At 49.7% G+C, this 22315-nt stretch overlaps 1 protein-coding gene across 2 annotated transcripts; it reads right to left on the reverse strand.

The window, feature by feature from the left end:
- Positions 1–9951: 9951 nt before the first annotated feature.
- Positions 9952–22069, reverse strand: CDC37 (cell division cycle 37, HSP90 cochaperone). 2 transcript variants are annotated; one of them, XM_053583203.1, is made up of 8 exons: positions 21873–22069; positions 14833–15108; positions 14408–14516; positions 14189–14304; positions 13982–14104; positions 12491–12673; positions 12333–12404; positions 9952–10527 (listed from the first exon to the last, which is right to left on the reverse strand). In XM_053583203.1, the coding sequence occupies exons 1-8, from the start codon at positions 21972–21974 to the stop codon at positions 10372–10374; spliced, it is 1137 nt and encodes a 378-aa protein (XP_053439178.1). In that variant the 5' UTR covers positions 21975–22069; the 3' UTR covers positions 9952–10371. The 2 variants fall into 2 exon arrangements, with proteins under 2 accessions (XP_053439178.1, XP_053439176.1); XM_053583201.1 differs by having other exon boundaries at positions 14189–14328; positions 21873–22066.
- Between the last annotated feature and the right edge of the window lie 246 nt (positions 22070–22315).

Genomic DNA, 22315 nt, shown 5'->3' on the forward strand with positions numbered 1-22315 from the left:
CTGGCTGGGATTTCCCTCTTAACTTTCTGAAGGGATTCCTGACCCTCCAGTTTTTGTCCTCTTCCTGATCACCTGCAACCCAGTCATCTGAGGTCTTTTATCAGGTCCAAGGTACTAGTTTGGACTTCTGAGTTCAAAATCCCCACGGGGCAAATGGTTGCCATTTACTAAGCGCTTTATGTGCCTTTTCTCATTTAATCCTGGCAGCCGCTCTCAGTGTGGGGCTCTTCCATTTCACAGAGGAAGAAACTGAGGCATCCAGAGATGACAAAGACTGTCACTCTGACCAAACTTTAGTCAAAAGAGAGTCCTCTCCTGGACTAGGCCTTGACCAGTTCTTAACCATGATGCTGAGCCTGTCTTTGCCCTGCCCAGCCCAGTCTTACCAAAGGATCCTACTAAGTCATCACCCCACCTTTTCTTTTTTTTTTTTTTTTGCGGTTTTTGGCCGGGTCTGGCATATGGAGCCAGCACCCTAGTCCTTTGAGCCACAGGCGCCGCCCTTTTTTTTTTTTTTTTGAGACCTAGTCACCTGGGTAGAGTGCTATGACATCATAGCTCACAGCAACCTGGAACTCTTGGGCTCAGTCGATCCCCTTGCCTCAGGCTCCCCAGTACCTGGGACTACAGGCACCTGCCACAATGCCCAGCTAGATTTTTTATTTTTACTTTTTTTTTTGAGACAGAGTCTCACTTTGTCACCCTCAGTAGAATGCTGTGGTGTCGCAGCTCATGGCAACCTCAAACTCTTGGGCTTAGGCAATTCTCTTGCCTCAGCCTCCCAAGTAGCCTGCCTCAATGCCCAGGGCTAATTTTTTTGCTGTAGTCGTCATTGTTGTTTAGCAAGCCTGGGCCGGTTGGAACCCTCACCCAACAGACTCAATGTATTGGGCGGGTGCCCTAACCACTGAACTACAGGCACGAGCCATACTTTTTTTCTTTTTTTGGAGACAGAGTCTCACTATGTCTGAGTGAGAGCAGACACATGCTCTCAGGAGGCTGAGGCAAGAGAATCACTTACACCTAAGAGTTTGAGGTTGCTGTGAGCTGTGATGCCAGGTACTCTACTCAGGCAATAGCTTGAGACTCTGTCTCAAAAAAAAGCCAGCACTGGGGAAGTGAATAGTCTAGGGGCTGGCTGTGACCTTCCTGCCAGTTTCTCTTTTGTCACTGCTGAGAGTGCAGCAGCAGGAAGCTGAAGGTGCCAAATTCTTCAGTAGTCATCATGGGTGAGGCTCTGGGATTGGCTGCAGATAACAAGAGGATTAGGTGGGCCTCAGGAACCAGCAGGAAATCCTAGATGGGGTGACTAATAACAATCTTGGTAATGATCTCAGTAATCATAATAAATTATCACAATAGCTTGAATTTTCCCTGCCTGGATGATTGGCCAAGGGCTGGGTACATAGCATTCCCTGCTTTTTCTCAGGTGATTTTCAAGTGAATCCAGCACCCCCACTTGCCAGCAAAAGAAAAGAAGCAAGGGAGGCTGTGCAAAGGTTCATGTGCCAAGACCCATGCCTGCTCTCCAAATACCAGCCCTGGCCTAGAAGGGATGCCCCAGGCTCTAAGAATGACAGGCCAGGCTTTCCCAGGATTGAGGGGATTTCCCCAGCGAAGGCCTTTCCGTGCTGTCATGGGTAAATTAGGACAGTTGGTGACCCTGCCTCAGTAGGTTTTCAGGAAGGCACCAGAAAGTGGGGGGGTGGGGGGGTGGGAGAGGGTATTTCCCTGATCCTACCAAGCCTGCTAGGAACAGCCTCCCTAGAACTCTCTCCAGGCCTGAGAAACACCAAGAGTTGATGAATTATAAACAAAATTCCTCTGTATTCCTTTTTTTTTTTTTATTGTTGGGGATTCATTGAGGGTACAATAAGCCAGTTATTCCTCTGTATTCTTTTGAATGAGAGAGTTCAGCAAACAGCTCCTCTCAAAAATAGATCTGAAGTATGTTTCCCAAGGATAATTTTTCCAAGAAGGTTCCATACCCCATTGGGCACATGTGTGAACCTTTGTTCTCTAGAAAATTCCCAAGAGCAGCCATGGATGGGACACTCTGTGCTGGCCTGAGTGGAAACAAAAGATTTACATTTACAAAGGCTAGTGCCAGAAGCCTGAGTTCAGACCCCAGCTGGGCCACTGGTTGATCTTGGGCAGTCCCTTAACCTATATGTGTCCCAGTTTCTTCCTCTACATAACAAAGCTCCTCAGAGTCCCAAACTCAGAAGTGTGTTGAGGACATCAAATGAATTAATACTCACAAAGAGCTTATAATGGAGCAAATGAACGCTATTTATGTTTTTCCTCTCACAGTATTTCTTTTTCTTTTCCTTTGATTTTTGAGACAGAGTCTCACTATATGTCATTGTTGTTGGGCAGGCCTGGGCTGGATTTGAACCTGCCAGCTCTGGTGTATGTGGGCGGGGCTGGGTTTGAACCCGCCACCTCCGGCATATGGGGCCAGTGCCCTACCCCTTTGAGCCACAGGCGCTGCCCCAGCGCCCAGCTATTTTTTGTTGCAGTTTGGCCAGGGCCAGGTTTGAACTTGCCACCCTCGGTATATGGAGCTGGCGCCCTACTCACTGAGCCACAGGTACCACCCTATATTGTGAAATTTATTATAAACTATTTAACGCCCCCAAAGACATCGAGATAAATCAAAATATCACTAGGCAAAAGGTGGAAATAACCCAAATGTCCATTAACAGAAGAATGAATAAACAGAATGTGGTAGACCTATGCAATGGAATATTATACAGCTACAAAACAGAAGGAAATTCTGATATACAGGGTTGGACAATTTTTTTTTTAATTTTTTTAAATTTTTTTGAGAGAGAGCCTCAAGCTGTTGCCCTGGTTAGAGTACCATGACATCACAGCTCACAGCAACCTCAAACTCCTGGGCTCAAGTGATTCTTCTGCCTCCGCCTCCCAAGTAGCTGGGACCACAGGTGCCCGCCACAACGCCCAGCTATTTTTTGGTTGCAGCCATCATTGTTGTTTGGCGGGCCCAGGCTGGATTCGAACCTACCAACCCAGGTGTATATGGCTGGCACCTTAGCCGTTTGAGCCATAGGCACTAAGCCAGGGTTGGACAATTAAGTTTACAGATTCATCCTAGAAAAAGTACTACATACCTCATTGTTTTTTTATTTATTTATTTATTTTTTATTTTTTTGCATTTTTTGGCCAGGGCTGGGTTTGAACCCGCCACCTTTGGCATGTGGGGCCGGCGCCCTACCCCTTTGAGCCACAGGCACCAGCCGTACATACCTCATTGTTGAATATCACTATGGTCACCAGATGGCCAAGAAGTGAACTTTGAAGGTAACCACAGTGATATTCAGCAATGAGGTATGTAGTGAACTTCATTGTCCATCATCCTATGTTATAACACAGATGAACCTTGAAAACATCATGCTAACTGAAATAAGCCAGACATAAAAGGACAAATACTGTATGATTCCATTTAAATGAAGTCTCTAAGAGACTTCATAGTTCTATTCATAGACAGAAAATAGAATAGTGGGTGCCAAGGGCTGAAGAAGGTGTATTGGGAATTAAAGTTTAAAGGGGACAGACTTTCAGTTTGGGAATAAGAGAAAGTTCTGGAGAGGAATGGTGGAGACTAGGTGGTTGGAGACCTCCTCTTTCACCTGAGGGTGGTAAAAAGGGAGAAACATGGATGCCCCGGAAAAGAATATACCAGGCAGGGGAACAGACAAAGCAAAAGAGAATACCATTCATTGGGCAGCGCCTGTGGCTCAAGGGGTAGGGCGCCGGTCCCATATGCCAGAGGTGGCGGGTTCAAACCCAGCCCCGGCCAAAAACCAAAAAAAAAAAAAAAAAAGAAAGTCTGACACATACAATAAACTCAGAAAAAAAAAAAAAAAAAAGAGAATACCATTCATTATATTCTATAATGTGATCCATCTGCTGAGATCTGTAACTTGCCCCATCCATATCATGTTCCTGAGTCTCACCCTTATTGATGCAAGTAGCTCTAGTCAGCAAGTAGCCCTGGTTGCAGTTGTCATTGTTGTTTTGGTGGCTGCCGTGTTTGAACCCGCCAGCCCAGGTGTATGTGGCCGGTGCCCTACTCACTGAGCTGTGGGTGCTGCCCTACAGACCACAGTTTCTTTGACCTTCTGTCATGATGAACATTTAAGGGGTTTTCTTGTTCTTTTTCTTTTTTTTTGTGTGGTTTTTGGCCGGGGCTGGGTTTGAACCCACCACCTCCGGCCCTACCCTTTGAGCCAAAGGCACTGCCTTCTTTTTTTTTTGAGACAGAGCCTCACTTTGTTGGCTCAGTAAAGTGCCCTAGCATCATAGTTCACAGCAACCTCAAACTCTTCAGCTCAAGCAATTCTCTTGTCTCTGCCTCCCAAGTACTAGGATTACAGGTGTGAGCCACTGCACCTGGCCATTTATGGGGTTTTCAATTTTGTGGATTCAGTAAGTGTGGTGGTTCACATCTGCAACCCTAGCACTCTGGGAGGCTAAGGCAAGAGGATCCCTTGAGTTCAGGAGTTTGAGACTAGCCTGAGCTTAGTGAGACTCTATCTCTACTAAAAATAGAAAAATTAGCTGGACATAGTGGTGCACCTGTAGTCTTACTACTTGTGAGCCTTACGCAGGAGGATCGCTTGAGCCCAGAAGTTCAAGATTGCAGTAAGTAATGATGACACTACTGTACTTTTTCTAGGGTGAAAGAACAAGACTGTCTCAAAAAAAAAAAAAATATATATATATATCAATTTTGTGGATTCAATGCTTCCAAGAAGCATCTTTATCCTTTTCTTTTTTTATTGTTTCTTTTTGAATAAGTTGGGGCGGCACCTGTGGCTCAGTCAGCAGGGCACTGGCCCCATATACCGAGGGTGGTGGGTTCAAACGCGGCCCTGGCCGAACTGCAACAAAAAAGTAGCCGGGTGTTGTGGTGAGCGCCTGTAGTCCCAGCTACTCGGGAGGCTGAGGCAAGAGAATCGCTTAAGCCCAGGAGTTGGAGGTTGCTGTGAGCCGTGTGATGCCATGGCACTCTACCGCGGGCCATAAAGTGAAACTCTGTCTCTACAAAAAAAAAAAAAAATAATAAGTAATTCATTCACCTGGTTCCAAATCCTAAAGGCACAAGAGGGCATTAAAGATGAGTCTCCAGTATGCTTCAGGGTCTCTGACATCCAGCTCAATTTTTTTTGATACAGAGTCTCATTTTATCGCCCTCGGTAGGGTGCCATGGCGTCACAGGTCACAGCAACCTCCAACTCTTGGGAGTAGGCGATTCTCTTGCCTCAGCCTCCCGAGTAGCTGGGGCTACACGCATCTGCCACAACGCCCGGCTATTTTTTGTTGCAGTTTGGCCAGGGCCAGGTTTGAACCTGCCACCCCTTAGTATATGGGGCTGGTGCCCTACCCACTGAGCAACAGGCGCCGCCCACATCCAGCTCATTACTGAATTAAAAAAAGGCTATGGTGTGGCAGTTCCTAAAAAAGTTAAACATACAATAGAATTGCCATATGATTCAACAATTCCACTCCTAGGTATATCCCCAAAAGAACTGAAAGGAGGTACTCGGATATTTATATATCCATGTTACCAGCACTATTCACAATTGTCAAAAGGTAGAAATAAGCCATGTGTCCATGAACAAACGAATGGATAGAAAAACTGTGGTCTATCCAACTGGCAGTCAGAAGGGACCAATGTGATAAATGCTGATCCATGCACATTCTGGGGCTCTAGGTCAGTTAGAAAGAATGAGGAAGTTGATGTGGGCCTGATAAGGGAAGATCAGAAGGCTAAGCTGTTCAGTAAATAAAGCAAAATGCATACAGGTCACACAGATCATAGAGTGTGCTATGTTTTGTGTGGAAAAGAAAGGTGGGGAGGGATAAGAATATATTTTATTTTCCAAAAAGAAATGATGAAAGGAATTGTGAGAAACTATTAATAGTGGTCTCAGCCAGGCAGGGTGTCTCAAGCCTGTAATCCCAGCACTTTGGGAGGCTGAGGCCATCCTGAGCAACATAGCTAGACCCAATCTTATTTCTTTTTCTGAGACAGTCTCACTTAGTCACCCTTGGTAGAGTGCGGTGCTGTCTTAGCTCACAGCAACCTCAAACTCTTGGGTTCAAGTGATCCTCTTGCCTCAGCCTCCCAAGTAGCTGGGACTACAGGTGTTCCCCACAATACTCAGCTCTTTTTTTAGAGGCAGGGTCTTGCTCTGGCTCAGGCTGGTCTTAAACCTATGAGCTCAGGCAATCCACCCGCCTCGGCCTCCCAAGTGCTGGAATTACAGGCATGAGCCACCATGCCCAGCCTTCTTTTTTTCTTTGTTGAGACAGAGTCTCACTCTGTTGCTCTGGGTAGAGTGCTGTGCCGTCACAGATCACAGCAACCTTAAAGTCTTTTTTTTTTATTTTTAATTTCAGTTTGCTTGTTCATTCTTCTTTGTTTGAAGTACTCCTTTTTTGTTGATTTTCTTCTTCCTCTGGCAGTGCTTTTTTTTTTTATTTTTGATGTTGTTAGCAGTGAGCAGTTACTCTGGTTCACCGCTACTCAAACTGGTCTTGAACCTCTGAGCTCAGATAATCCACCCGCCTCGGCCTCCCACAGCACTGGGACTACAGGTGTGAGCCACCACGCCCGGCCGGCAACCTCAGAGTCTTGGTCTCAAGCGATCTTATTGCCTCTGGATTGTTTGAACTATAGGCATGTGCCACCTTGTCTGGCTAGTTTTTTTTCTTTTTTCTTTTTTTTTTTTTGATTTTTGGCCAGGGCTGGGTTTGAACCCGCCACCTCCGGCATACGGGACCGGCGCCCTACTCCTTGAGCCACAGGTGCCACCCCTAGTTTTTTTTTCTTTCTATTTTTAGTACAGATGGGGTTCCACTCTTGCTCAGGCTAGTCTCAAACTCCTGAGCTCAGGCGATCCACTCACCTCGGCCTCCCAGAAAGCCACCCTGCCTGGCCAAACCTCCATCTCTTAAAAAGTTGAGGATTCTTGGCAGCACCCATATCTCAGTGGGTAGGGCACCGGCCACATACACCAAGTCTGGTGAGTTCGAACTCAGCCTGGGCCAGCTAAAACAACGATGACAACTGCAACAAAAAAATAGCCAGGCGTTGTGGTGGGCACCTGTAGTTCCAGCTACTTGGGAGGCTGAGGCAAGAGAATCACTTAAGCCCAAGAGTTTGAGGTTGCTGTGAGCTGTAACGCCACAGCACTCTACCCAGGGCCACAGCTTGAGACTCTGAAAAAAAAAGTTGAGATTCTGGTCAACAGCAGCCTCCATCTGCCATTCTGTCCTGCACAAAGCACTCAGTTTGCAGCTTACTACTATCCCCTTCTGGCGATCAGCTTGGCCACAACAGCAATCTGGGGAATACTTAGATTGAAAGTTGCAAATGTTTCCTGGGGACCCCCTTTTATGGTGCTGTTGATTTCCCTCTCCTCCCCTCCTCTTTTCTTCACTCTGTTACCCTGGGTGCAACAGAGTGCCGTGGTGTCATAGCTCACAGCAACCTCAAACTCCTGGGCTCCTCTTCCCTCAGCCTTACAAATAGCTGGGACTACAGGTGGCCACCAGAATACCCAGCTAGTTTTTCTATTTTTAGTAGAGATGGGGTCTCACTCTTGCTCAGGTGGTCTCTAACTCCTGAGCTCAAACCATCCTCCTGTCTTGGCCTCCCAGAGTACTAGGATTACAGGCGTGAGCCATGGTACCTGGCCGCTGTCAGTATTTAAAAAAAAAAATGAAAGATTTAGTTTGTGTCCTGACAGAGTTCACACTATATGGGAGACTCATAATACACAGGTTAGCAGAGAAGGGCACCTGAGGCCAGCGGGGTGGCTTAGCATGAGGATGACTCAGAATAAGGGTCAAGAAGTAAGAATCCAACATACTCAATTCTAATATGAAGTTAATAGATGATCTAATACAAGGGGAGAGGGGAGGGGAATGAGGGATCAGGGAGCAGGGAGGAGGGAAGGGAATGGTGGGTCATGGTGTAAGGCACACCTCTTGGGTGGGACACAATTACAAAAGGAACTTTACCTACCAAATGCAATCAGCGTAACCTAATTCTTTGTACTTTCAATGAATCCCAAACAGCTAAAAAAGAAAAATAAGGGTTAGGCGGCACCTGTGGCTCAATGGGCAGGGCATTGGCCCTATATACCAAAAGTGGCGGTTTCAACCTGGCCCTGGCCAAAAAACTGCAAAAAAAGAAAAAAAGAAGGGCGGTGCCTGTGGCTCAAAGGAGTGGGGCACTGGCACCATATGCCAGAGGTAGCAGGTTCAAACCCAGCCCCTGTCAAAACGGCAAAAAAAAAAAAAAAAAAAAAGAAAGAAAAAGAAGGGTCAAGGAGGCCTATGGGAGGAGGTGGCATGAATCGTGGTCTGAGTGATAAACAGCCTCCATAGGGTGGTGTTGGCAGGGAGGGCCGGGCGGCTGGCTCCAATGGATTGGAGACTCACCTTGCTTTAAGTGGCAGAAATCATGACTTTGTAAAGGAGTGCACTTGAGGGAAGGGTATTCCAGGCAGACAGGCAAGTGACAAAGCCCTTTTTTTTAAAAAAAGAGACACAGTCGGCTTGGTGCCCATAGCTCAGTGGTTAGGGGGCTAGCCACATGCACTGGGCCTGGTAGGTTCGAACCTGGCCAGAGCCTACTAAAATAACAATGACAATAACAAAACAATAGCTGGGTGTTGAGGCAGGTGCCTATAGTCCCAGTTCCTTGGGAGGCTGAGGCAAGAGAATCGCTTAAGTCCTAGAGTTTGAGGTTGCTGTGAGCTGTGATACCACGGCAGGCAGAGGGTGACAAAGGGAGACTGTGGCAAAACAAAAGAGACAGGGTCTTTCTCTGCCACCCAGGGTGGAAGTAGTGTCACTCACTGTAGCCTGAACTCCTAGGCCCAAGGGATCCTCCTGCCTCAGCCTCCTGAAAAGTTGAGCCTACATACATGAGCCAGTGAAGGTCCACATTCTGAGCACCTAAGTGCCAGGCACTGTTTGCCTGAAGCAGTATCTCTCCTAATCCTCCCCTTGTTACTGCCTAGGGAGGAAGGCCCTAGTGTTACTTTTGCTGTACATAGGGGGACAATGACTCTATGTTGCCCAGAGTCACAGTACCCTCAGGAAATTCTAACTGTTCAAAGATCTTTTGTGAGTGGGCACAAGAGGGCAGGAACAGGCAAGTGTGTAGGGCCTTGGGAGCTGTAGGGAGGAGCACCCCACCAGTTTCCCAGGGAGAGACAGGACCTGCACTGACTTCTGTTTCTAGGTGCTCTGTGGCTGCCACCTGCTGGAGACTGATGTTTCTGCAAAATACAGGGAGGCTGGGTCAGTAGTCAGGACCAGAGGTGACAGGGGACTTGAACAAGGTAGAGGAGGCCATGGGGATGATGAAGGACAGTAGTCACACTCAAGATCTTTTTTTTTTGAGACAGTCTCACTATGTCACCCTTGGTAGAGTGCTGTGGCATCACAGCTCGCAGCAACCTCAAACTTTTGGGCTTACGAGATTCTGTTGCCTCAGCCTCCCAAATAGCTGGGACTACAGGCGCCTGTCAAAATGCCCAGCCATTTTTTTTGTTGCAGTTGTCATTCTTGTTTAGCAGGCCCAAGCCAGGTTTGAACCTGCCCGCCTTGGTGTATGTAGCTGGTGCCCTAACCACTGAGCTACAGGCACCAAGCCTCAAGACCTGTTTTGAAAGTAGAGCTGGCCACAAAGGCGTCGATGCAAGGGACAGAGGGCCGGGGTGTGGGTGGGGAAGAACTGAAGGTTATTTTAGCAGCTCAACAACAAAACCCTCTGAATGAAGACTGTTCCAGCAGTGGGATAACATGTGTGAAGTGAGGACCCTGGACTGCTGGGTTTATCCACAGGCTTTACCTCACACTCCCAAAAGGAGGGCAGTGCTAATAGTCATCGCAGAGGCCCTGGCAAGCATCTGACATCCTTTATTGGAAGATCACTGCTGCCTACCAAACAGAAGCCTCACACAGCAGATGGACAGTGAAAACAGAGCCCACAGTGAGGAGTGGGCCCCTGGGCTGTGAACTCCCCCAACCTGGTAGACCAGTCTGGTGACATTTGCCCCTCCCTGGACCTCAGGGCCTTTGGCATAATGCTGATTTGGGGGGTAAGAGGGGCTGCAGGCAGTGAAGCCCCTTGACTCAAACCAGAGACTTGGATGAGTGCTGGGGAACAGGGCAGTGGCAAGGGGTAGGGGGTGAGCCCCCTGGGCTGGAGGAAACAGCGAAAATGGAGGAAGGCAGGAGCTGGGGAGATGGTATCTATTTTTGTTTTCTGAAAAAGGGTACTCATAGGCCTGCAGGTAGGCAGGTGGCAGTTAGGGCAGTTCACACGCTGACATCCTTCTCATCGCCTGACTTGGGGACAGCTTCCAGCAGTGGGTCCCTGGGACCCGCCTCCTCCCCCTCTTTGGCCTCACTGGACTTTGAGTTGGGGACCCAGAGGCCGGAGTCGATGCAGCGCTGCATGTGGTACTTCGCATCCTGTGGGGAAAATGGGGAGGCTGAGCAGTCCGCCAAGTGACCCACCTGCCTCCTGTACGCCCTCAAGCCTGTTTCCTGTTTAGTCAACGTCAGCAGCCACCAGCTATGTGTGGCTACTGAGCCCTACTGAGCCCTTTGAATGTGGCTGGTGCGGCTGAGCAATGGAACATTAAATTTTACTTAAATTTAAATTTAAGTAGTGTAATCTAGAAAAAAGGCCAACCAACTTTTTTAGTAATGGGCCAGACGATAAATATTTTTGGCTCTGTTGGCTTTCCAGGCCATATGGTCTTTGTCACGACTCAATTCTGCCATTGTAGAAAAAAAGTCAGTTGTAGACAATATATAAAAACAAGTGAGCGTGGCTGCCATGTTCCAATAAAATTTTATTATTATTGTTAGAGACAAAGGTCTCTCTCTGTTCCCCAGGCTGGAATACAGCTCACTGCAGCCTCCAACTCCTGGATTCAAGTGATCCTCCCACCTCAGCCTCCCAAGTAGCTGGGACTATACACATGTGCTACTAAGCCTGCATAATTAAAAAAAAATTTTTTTAATTTTTTAAATTAAAAAATTAATTTGACCCCTGTAGCACAGTGATTACAGTGCCAGCCACATGAGGGTGGTGGGTTTGAATACAGCCCAGTTTGAATACAGCTAAACAACGTCAAATGCAACAAAAAATAGCTGGGCATTGTGGTGGGTGCCTGTAGTTCCAGCTCAGGAGACTGAGGCAAGAGAATCGCTTAAGCCCAAGAGTTGGAGGCTGCTGTGAGCTCTGACACCACAGCACTCTACTGAGGGTGACAGTGTGAGACTGTCTCAAAAAAAAAAAAGAAAACAAAAGAAAAGGGGTCTATGTTGCTCAGGATAGTCTTTAACTCCTGGCCTTAAGTGAGCCTTCTGCTTCAGCCTCACAAAATGCTGGAATTACAGATGTGAGCCACCATGCCTGGCCCAATAAAACTTTATATTTATTATACTTTGCAGCCCCTGCTCTAGATGTTTATTCCCATGGAAACTTCTAGAAACCCAGGTCCCTCAACTAGATTCATTTTACAGATAAGGAAACTGGTGTAGCCAACCAGTAAGCCAGGTGGCAGGAAATGGAGTCAAATCAAGGTTTGTTAAGACTCAAATCCTGGGCGGCGCCTGTGGCTCAGTCGGTAAGGCGCTGGCCCCATATACCGAGGGTGGCGGGTTCAAACCCAGCCCCGGCCAAACTGCAACCAAAAAATAGCCAGGCGTTGTGGCGGGCGCCTGTAGTCCCAGCTACTCGGGAGGCTGAGGCAAGAGAATCGCTTAAGCCCAGGAGTTGGAGGTTGCTGTGAGCTGTGTGAGGCCACGGCACTCTACCGAGGGCCGTAAAGTGAGACTCTGTCTCTACAAAAAAAAAAAAAGACTCAAATCCTTATCTACCACCACTAATGAGGTGCCCAGGATGCGGCAGTGTCTACCAGAACCCACCCCATGTCAGCTCCTTCCCTAGGCATTTTGTGAGTTGCTATCAACAGAGAAAATGTGGTTTGGATAAAGAAACTGAGGTTGAGCCCATAAATGGTCCCCAGTAACAGTCATTGTTAAGTCCCTAGGGCCATGCATTAGAAGCTCTACAACCATCATTGGACCCTGGGCAGATATTAGGAGCTCAATAAATGTACATGAGCATGTGGCACAGTGACACAACCCCCCATTACTCCTTGGGGAAGCCCAAGAAAGATACTTTCACTAGCCTGCTTCTAACTGCAGGGCCAAGGGGACACATGGCCCGCACCCTAAGGCCTGGGACTTGGCCAGTTACTCACAGTAGGGTCCATGTTGCTGATGGCATCTTGTAGCATCTGTACATCCTTCACATCGAAGCACTTCTGGAGTTCCTGGGGGTACAAAGGAGCCAGGGTCAGAGCCTAGGTCCTTGTGACTCACTGCCCACCTGCCACCCACCTGGGCTGGGGAGCCACACCTCAGGGAGGGACTCGTAGACCTCAACAGGGTCCAGGCCACCAGGGCCCAGCCGCTTCTTGCGCTCCTCTTCCTCATACTCCTTCATGGCCTTTTCAATACGAAGCTTGGCACGGCCCCGCACTCGCTCTTTGAAGGCTTCCAGCTCATCATTGAACCCTTCCATGTACTGACGGTCAGCTGTCTGCAGGGGCAGGCAATACTCACTGGCCCTGGCCCAATGCTGGGCAGATTGGGCAGCAACAGGCCAAAGACCCTTCAGCTGCAGGTCCTAAGAGGCACCCCAGAACTGAACTCTGGTCCTGAACTCTGTGGTGGGTGCCCCAAGGCTTGGGACTCTCCTCTCCTCTGTCTAGGTTTCCCCCAACCAGGACCTCATCTGCCTATATGATGACACCCACCAGCCTGTGAGACCTCCTTCACTGCAGACTTATGACACTCACATCTTCAATGTTCTCACATGGGCACCTGTAACTCAAAATAGCTATCTCCCAGCTCCTAATTAGTCTCCAGCCCACCCAGCCCCTGGGTCTCTCTAATCTCAGAAAGGGCAGCCCTGTTCTTCTAAGTACTCTAATAAACAGACAAAAAAACCAACATGGAGCATCCTTATCTCTATCCTTTACCCCCAAATCCATATTGAGACCTTCAGCAGATCCTGTTGCCTCCACTTTTTCTTTTTTTTTGAGACAGTTTCACTTTGTTACCCTGGGTAGAGTGACATGATGTCATAACTCACAGCAACCTCAAACTCCTGGGCTCAAGTTATTTACTTGCCTCAGCCTCCCAAGTAGCTGGGACTGAAGGTGCCCACCACAATGCCTGGCTACTTTTTTGTTGTGCTTGTCATTATTGTTTAGCTAGCCCGGGCCGGGTTCAAACCTGCCAGCCTCGATATATGTGGCCGGTACCGTAACCCCTGTGCTATGGGTGCCAAGGCTGCCCAACTAATTTTTAGAGACAGGGTCTCACTCTTGCTCAGGCTGGGTCTTGAACTCATGAGCTCAAGCAATCCACTGGCTTTGGCCTCCCAGATTGCTAGGATTATAGGCATTAGCCATCACACCCCGCCCTACCTCTACTTATAAAATCTGGACAAGATGGCCAGGTATGGTGGCTCATGTCTGTAATCCTAGCACTTTGGGAGGCCAAGGCAGGAGGACTGCCTGAGCTCAGGAGTTCGAGCAAGAGTGAGACCCCGTCTCTAAAAATAGCCAAGCACTGTGGTAGGTACCTGTAGTCCCCGCTACTTGAAGGCTGAGGCAAGAGGACTGCTTGTAGTCCAAGACTTTGAGGTTGCTGTGAGCTATGACATCATGGCACTCTTACCCAGGGCAACAGCATGAGACTCTGTCTCAATAAAAAGAAAAATCTGGACAAGATTTGCCTGCCTCTCATCCCCTCCCAGGCCCCATCTTCTTACAAGGTGAACTGAGTCAAAGTGGACGTGTGTCTGCCTCCTCAAGGACCACCTGGCTGTGCAGTGCCCCACCTTAATCTTAGTGAAGAACTGCCGGAAGCAGGCACGGGGGTCCACCTTCAGGCTCTTGGCCAGCTCCAGGATGAACTGCATGACAATGGTCTGGTGGGCCACCTGCTCCATGAGTGCACATTTCTGCCAGGGACAACAGGAACAATGTCACCAAGTGGTGGTCTCAAGATAGTGCTTTTCTCCAGCCCTGGGGCAAGAGCCACTCACCTCTTCCACTTCCAGATCAATGCACCAGATGACCAGGTAATTGGCTGTTTCCTCGCACACCAGGTGGACATTGTCTGACAGGTACTTCTGGCTGTCATCCCATCGGCGGAGCATGCCTGCAGGAAGGTGCTGGCAAGATGCTGGAAAGGCCCTTGAGGCAACAGGCCAGCCTATACCTTGCCCCCCCTTAGCACTCAGGGAGCCCCATGTTCAACTCACCAAAGTGCTTAATCTGTTTCTCGTATTTTTCCACAAAAGTCTTGTGTTTCTGCTCCCTCACCTCCTCTGAGTCCTCCTCCAGCTTCTCGGGCTTGGTATTGACCATGCTCTGTGGTAGAGTGAGAAGGGGAGTGGGCTGGGGCACAGCTACGGGGTGCCTTGAGTGTGGCCAGGTGGGTCATGGTGCCAGCAGTGCCCATCCCATCCACAGCGGAGGTGGTGATGAAGCCATGAACATCAAGGTAGCAGGCACATGGGCATGGGCCTTCGAGCAGATCACAAGGGGGAACTGGTGGAGTGTTTCATCTGCCCGGCCCCCCAAACCTGTCCCTACTACCTCAGTCCTTTACTCTCCCCTTTCCCTAGGGTCCCTGCCCACCTCCTACGGTCACCCAGTGGCACATGGTACCAGCTGTCCTGCCCACCTTGCTGAAGCCATCCTTGCTGAGCGTGTCCACGTTCCAGGGCATGCTCTTCTCCTTCTTGCGCATCTCCTCCAGCTTCTGCTCCCAGCTCCGCTCCTCCTTGCGCAGCTGCTGCGCCTCGGCCTGCAGCAGCTCCAGCTCTGCCTTGGCACCTTCGGCCACTTCCAGCTCTTTCAGCTTCCTCTGGCACTCAGCCACCTTGCGTTTGCACTCCCGGCAGCCCCTGTCCAGTTCTTCCTTCTCCTTCTGGAACTGTTCCATGCGCTCCACCCTGGCCTGTAGGCAGGGGCCGCCAGTGGCCTGTCACTCAGGGGAAAGGCCTGGCCCCCACTGGAGATGGTCACAGGAAATGTCTGGCCCACCTCTGTGTCCTGGTCTCCCACTATCACACCCATGGGCACCTGTGCACAACTGAGTATCATATTGGGTCAGGTCCTTCTGCTCAGAACCCTCCGTGGCTACCATCTCACTCAGAGCAGAGCCCAAATCCTCACCACAGCCCATCTTCCCCCCACAAAACCAGGTCTTCCGCTGTACCCTCTGCCAACAAAGGCCCAGTCTTCCCCTCCCACTAAATCCTGGTAGTTTTCATTCTAGATACTTCCTTTTTTTTTTTTGAGACAGAATCTCACTTTGTCACCCTTAGTAGAGTGCCCTGACGTCACAGCTCACAGTGACCTCAAAGTCTTGGGCTCATGGACGGCGCCTGTGGCTCAGTGAGTAGGGCGCCAGCCCCATATACCGAGGGTGGCAGGTTTGAGCCTGGCCCCGGCCAAATTGCAACAAAAAATAGCTGGGCGTTGTGGTGGGCGCCTGTAGTCCCAGCTACTCGGGAGGCTGAGGCAAAAGAATCGCCTAAGCCCAGGAGTTGGAGGTTGCTGTGAGCTGTGACGCCATAGCACTCTACCAAGGGCAACAAAGTGAGACTCTGTCTCTTAAAAAAAAAAAGTCTTGGCGGCACCTGTGGCTCAGTGAGTAGGGCGCCGGCCCCATATGCCGAGGGTGGTGGGTTCAAACCCAGCCCCGGCCAAACTGCAACAAAAAAATAGCTGGGCGTTGTGGCGGGCGCCTGTAGTCCCAGCTACTCGGGAGGCTGAGGCAAGAGAATCGTGTAAGCCCAAGAGTTAGAGGTTGCTGTGAGCCGTGTGACGCCACGGCACTCTACTGAGGGGGGTACAGTGAGACTCTGTCTCTACAAAAAAAAAAAAAAAAAAAAAAAAGTCTTGAGCTCAATCCTCTTGCCTCAGTCTCCCAATTAGCTGAGACTACAGGTGCCCACCACAATGCCTGGCTATTTTTAGAGATGGGGTCTCGCTTTTGCTCAGGCTGCTCTTAAATTCCTGGGCTGAAGCAATCCACCTGCCTCAGCCTCTCAGAATGCTAGGATTACAGGCATGAGCCACCCTTCCCGGCCATTTCTAGATGCTTCTTCACTTCCTTCTACCCCTGGCCTTGCTCTAGGATAATTGTCAAGGCCACCGCAGCTCTGTTTCCAGGCCAATGTGCCCTCCTGAGCTCCAGCTTGGTGTTTACCTCCCTCCCGCCCACAACTATCCCAGATGTTACTTGCCTAGCAAGTCCTCTTGAGCTGCATCCCAAGCTCTGTGATGGTGGCCTATCTCTTCAGACTCTTAGCCCTGCCTTTATTGCCACTCTTACTCAGACCCCCATTTGGGCCCCTTTGGGTCGCTGGGCCTTCTCTGCCCCCCATCATCCTCACATGGCTCTGCTATCATGTCATGTTACCTGGCTTGCTATGGGGCCTGCTCTGTCTAGAGCTGCTGCCTTCAATCACTATCCCTCTGATCCAGGGTTAGAGGGTTCCAGAGGGGTCTTTGACACCTGTACATCTGACTGCCTGACCCTACCCATTCTCCCCATCACCCCACCTTAAGAGGGGTGGGTTCAGATGGGAATTTGGACACCTACTCCGGGTCCTAGGCAGATGTTGGCTCTCCATGTTCCCTGAAGGCACCAGCTCTCTTGCCTCTCAGCCTTTGCACATGGGGTTCACCTACTTTTGCTCTCAAGTGACCCCGCCCAAGGTGCTAGAGGATCATCAGAGGACGTAATGAGGTGCTGGAGGATAGCCTCAGGGCACCAGATCTTAGGTCAGGCCATCTTCTAACCTCTTGGAACCTCAGTTTCCTCATCTGTCAAACACAGGCAACAGCGCCAACCTCACAAACTTGTACTGGGAGAAAAAAAGGAGAACATTAAAGTAAAAAGTGGAGGGGCATGCTGGGCATTCAGCAAACACCATTCCTGTGCTGTCCACTTCTCTGTTTCTGTGAGAACTATTCTGGGGCTTAAACAAGGAAATGTCCTTCAAGTGATTAGCTCTTGACCTGAAATTAATGCTTGATAATCATCATCAATTAATGCTTGAAAATTACCATATGATCTAAGCACTCAGCTCTGCTAATGTGACTTCCCTCATGTCACCTAAACCTCTCCTGGCCTTGGTTTTCCCCTCTGTGAATGGGACCTCACAGGATTGCTGTGAGGACTGAATGAGTAAGTCTGTGGAAAATACTTCCCAAACAGCACTCAGTAAGCAAGTCCCATTGTCGTCATCATCCTCATCACTGTCACCAGGTCTGCTGATTCATTGCTGTGCCTTAGTTGAGGTTATGTCCCAAAGTTTTATCAGAGGGTCCAGCATACAGTGGATGAAAATTAGGAGACCTGGCCCCTATTCTTTTTTTTTTTTTTCTGAGACAAGAGTCTTGCTTTGTTGCCCTCAGTAGAGTGCCGGTGTCACAGCTCATAGTAAGCTCAAACTCTTGGACTCAAGCAATTCTCTTGCCTCAGCCCCCCAAGTAGCAGGGACTACAGGCACCTGCCACAATGCCCGGCCATTTTTTTTGTTTGTTTTTAGAGATGGAGTCTCGAACTCATGAGTTCAGGCAATCCACCAGCCTCAGCCTCCCAGAATGCTGGGATTACAGGTGGGAGCCACCCCACCCAGCCTCCTGGACCCTATTCTAATACCTGATAGAACTAACACAAGCAATCCCAAGCCCTGCTTGCCTCTGCTGGGTGGCCACCATTCTCCCCAGAATCCTCTGAGCAGCTGCTAGAAAGCTAAAGCTAAAAAAGGCCTCCTAGAAGGGTTAGGGGTGGCAGCCTGCCCAATCTAGGCCTTATACCTCCCACCTAGGAGGAGATGTGGCAGGCTGGACAGGGCAGAAGCCATCAAAGGAAGCAGGGGCTGCAGGTGTCACTAGGCCCCTCCCTACCTTATAGACAGGGAAACCGAGGCCCATAGAATCTCAATTTTGTTCAGCTCATTGGAAGGAGCCACAAGAAACCACTAACAGCATCTATCTATGGGCAAGAGTCAGGGAACTGGGGCTGAGAACAGAGAAACACTTGCTGCCTTCTAGAACTTTTGGAATTTTTAAAAAATAATTAATTTACTTTTAAATTTATTTTTTGAGACAGGGTCTCACTCTGTCACCCTGGGTAGAGTGCCACTGCATCTTGGCTTATGGCAACCTTAAACTCTTGAGCTTGAGCAATCCCATTGTCTCAGCCTCCCAAGTAGCTGGGACTACAGACACCCACCACAGTGCCTAGTTTTCCAATTTTTTTAGCAGACATGGGGTCTCACTCTTGCTCAGGCTGGTCTCAAACTCCTGAGCTTGACAATTCAACTGCCTTGACCTCCCAGAGTGCTAGGATTGCAGGCATGAGCCACTGCGCCTGGCTTGGAAGTTTTTTTTTTCTTTTAAACCATTAGCAAGTGGCTCAGTGCCTGTGGCTCAAGCAGCTAAGGCACCAGCCATATACACCTGAGCTGGTGGGTTCGAATCCAGCCTGGGCCTGCTAAACAATAATGACAGCTGCAACCAAAAAATGGCTGGGCATTGTGGCCGACGCCTGTAGTCCCAGCTACTTGGGAGGCGGAAGCAGGAGAATCACTTGAGTCCAGGAGTTGGAGGTTGCTATGAGCTGTGATGCCACAGCACTCTGCCTAGGGCGACACCTTGAGGCTCTGTTTCAAAAACAAACAAACAAACAAACACAATTAGCAAGTAGTCTCAGCTACCCAGGAGGCTGAGGCAAGAGAGTTTCCTAAGCCCAGGAGTTGGAGGTTGCTGTGAGCTGTGATGTGATGCCACAGCACTCTACTGAGGGTGATAAAATGAGACTCTGTCTCTAAAAAAAAAACCATTAGCAAGAATTACCTAAATAATGATGACAATAGTAGCTACTGCCTCAAGAGCATCACAGACATCAAATAAGGTAACCCTCACAATGACTTTATGGGGTAGATGTTATTCAGATTCTCAGGTGGGGAAAATGGGGCACAGAGCAATCACACAGCTACCTATAAGTCAGTGCTTCTCAACCTTCCTAATGCCACAGCCTTTTAATATAGTTAAAAGGGTTTGCAACCCACAGGTTGAGAACCTCTGCATAAGTCATTGCAGCATGCGAATGACAGAATTTTTTTTTTTTTTTTTTTGTAGAGACAGAGTCTCACTTTATGGCCCTTGGTAGAGTGCCGTGGCATCACACAGCTCACAGCAACCTCCAACACCTGGGCTTAAGCGATTCTCTTGCCTCAGCCTCCCGAGTAGCTGGGACTACAGGCGCCTGCCACAACGCCCGGCTATTTTTTGGTTGCAGTTTGGCCGGGGCGGGTTTGAACCCACCACCCTCAGTATATGGGGCCGGCGCCTTACCGACTGAGCCACAGGCGCCGCCGGACAGAATTTTTTTTTTTTTTTTTAAAGAGACAGAGTCTTACTATGTTGCCCAAGCTAGAGTGCAGTGGCAAAATCACAGCTCAGTGCAGCTTTGAACTCTTAGGCTCAAGGGATACTCCTATCTCAGCCTCTCGAGTAGCTGGGACTACAGGGACATGCCACCATGCTCAGCTATTTTCTTTTAAGAGATAGAGTCACATTAGGTTGCCCAGGTTGGTCTTGAACTCCTCGGCTCAAGTGATCCTTCTGCATTGGCTTCCCAAAGTGCTGAGTTTAAAGGCATGAGCCATGGTGCCATGGAACTGGGATTTGAACCTACTTGGTCAGGCCTGTGTTCAGAAAAAAGACCTCAGGCTACCTCTTTACTAATCCCCCTATCTCTCTAGAAGGCTCAATCCCTTGACCTGCCCCAAGTTTTTTCGAATTTAGCTGGGAACAGAATCCAAGTTTGCCTGTCCTTGAACCTGCACTGGACATGCTGAGGACCCCTGCCTCTCATTCGGTGCACTACAGCCATGGGGCTCTCAGAGGTAGGACAGGAAGGGAGAGGTGCCAGAAGGGAGGAGGGCGTGGCAGGCTGACTGTACAGCAGCCAGCAGCTGAGGAAAAGCCTCCTCTGGGCAGGCAGGACTGACCACTCTCCACATAGTAGTAAAGATTAACCTCTTTACACGACAGAAATAGGTGTTACCAAGAATAGTCTTTGGAGCTTTGTGGAGGTCTTAAATATTCCATAATAAAATGTTACACGCAGCAAGAAATAGAAGTGCTAGAACATTCTTCCTACACTCCAGTAGCTTGCCTAGCAAGTAACTACCCAGGAGACTGCAGCTTTTTTTTTGCAGTTTTTTTGGCTGGGGCCGGGTTTGAACCCACAACCTCCGGTATATGGGGCCAGCGCCCTACTCCTTGAGCCACAGGCGCCGCCCTGAGACTGCAGCTTTAAAGAATAGGTTTGGGGTGGTACAGGCCGCGCCTGTGGCTCAAAGGGGTAGGGCGCCGGTCCCATATGCCGGAGGTGGCGGGTTTAAACCCAGCCCCAGCTAAAAACTGCAAAAAAAAAAAAAAAAAAGAACAGGTTTGGAGGTGGGGACTGGGAGATAGACAGGGGTTTCTGGATACATGACCGTGAGTTACCCTACTGGAAAGTGAGATGAGGAATTCCTAACTGGAAGGTACTGAGAGGTATATGCCCGCAGTTTGAGTGTATAACAAACACAGGTATGTGGGTGCAGGTGCTCTGATTTGGGGAAGAGGTTAGAGTATTAGGTCTTAGAGCCACCCTACTGGCCAGTGAACACTGAGGAGTGGTAGAAGATGGATCACCCAGACTTGGAGTTTGGAGGTCTGGACATGGGGGCTCTCTGTGGGCAGACAGATAAAAGATGGAGTAGTAGTGAACTTGGAAAACCTTGGGGTGGAGGCAGGTACAATTTGGATGTCAGAAAGTAGCAGGTCAGGCTGAGGACAGAAGTAAGGTGGGGTCGGTTTCCAATGCTGGCAGAGGTTCATACAGGAAGCCATCCTTGGGGTGGACAGTGACTGCAACACCAAGTAGTGGCAGGGGCTCTGGCTGTTCCAGAAGCCACGTGGGCAGTGTTTCCTTGTCTAACAGGGACTACAGAAGGTCCAGTCAAAGGTGATAGGCCAGAGTGGAGGGTCCAGTGGGGTGGAATGGTAGTTGAATGTGGAGGGGAACCCAAACCAGAGATGGGACTGAGGACGTTGGGTGGGCGTGAGTCTACATTCCAGAAAGGGGGTCCCAGGCCAGGGATAGAAATCTCAGCATAGGACAGTTTCTTGCTGTTTCCAAAAGAAGTGGGGTCTCTGGATCCGAATGAGAATTCCGGATCAAAACTCTGGAAAGGAGATCCCAAGGTAAAACTAAAGCATTGGTAGTCCGGACTAAGGCTTTGGGGAAGGGACTATGTGAGATCCCAAGTCAGAAGTGCGTACCCGGTATCCGAACAGGACCAGGGATCATTTAGCAAGATTCGGGGTCCAGAATCTGAGGTAGAGTTATGGGTGTAAACAGCAGGTCCCATACGGGATTAGGAAGGCCCTCCAAGGCTTGTCTTGGGAAACTAGATTAAAAGGACGCTCAGAGTCTCACGCAGAAATGGCAGTGGGCACCCGGAGATCGCGGGGAGACACGCAGGGTTCCATCGATACTGGGGTTCAGGAGTTGAATCGAGAAACCTGAGAGTCCAGACTGTGGGGTGAGAATCCCAGGTGTGAGTAGTGGGGTCTGGGGACAGTACTAGGTCTCAGAACTCTTAAGCAGGGTCGGGGAGAGTAAGAGGATGGGCGCGCGCGCTCTACCTGGTGCCGCCAGCGGAAGAGGCTGGCCGTGTCGATGTTGGGGTGCGTCTCGTCCTCATCATCAGACACCTCGATGTGGTCCCACACGCTGTAGTCCACCATCTTGCCTCGGCGGCCCAGCCCGGTAGGGCTACGGTGGTGGCGGTGGGGGGAGTGCTAAAAACACTGTCCGGGGAGCTCCGCCCCTTCCGCTTCCGCCCAGGTGTCACTCCCCCTTAGCGGACGTCACATCCCTAGTAACCGCGGCAGCGGCACTAGAGACCGAGGCTGTTTTAAAGGACCCTGCACACGTGTTCCGAGCCACCCGGAGTTCCCTCCAAGGCCCGGCTTTATCCGGCGCAGGGGCTCCACTAGGCATGCTGGGGGCGATATGGGTGACGCTCCGACTATGAGCCCGCTTCATCTCCCTCCACCCCAAGGTGGGCATTTGCGGCGGCAACGGA

This window comes from Nycticebus coucang, chromosome 3, assembly GCF_027406575.1.
Source record: "Nycticebus coucang isolate mNycCou1 chromosome 3, mNycCou1.pri, whole genome shotgun sequence".
Classification (NCBI taxonomy): domain Eukaryota; kingdom Metazoa; phylum Chordata; class Mammalia; order Primates; family Lorisidae; genus Nycticebus; species Nycticebus coucang.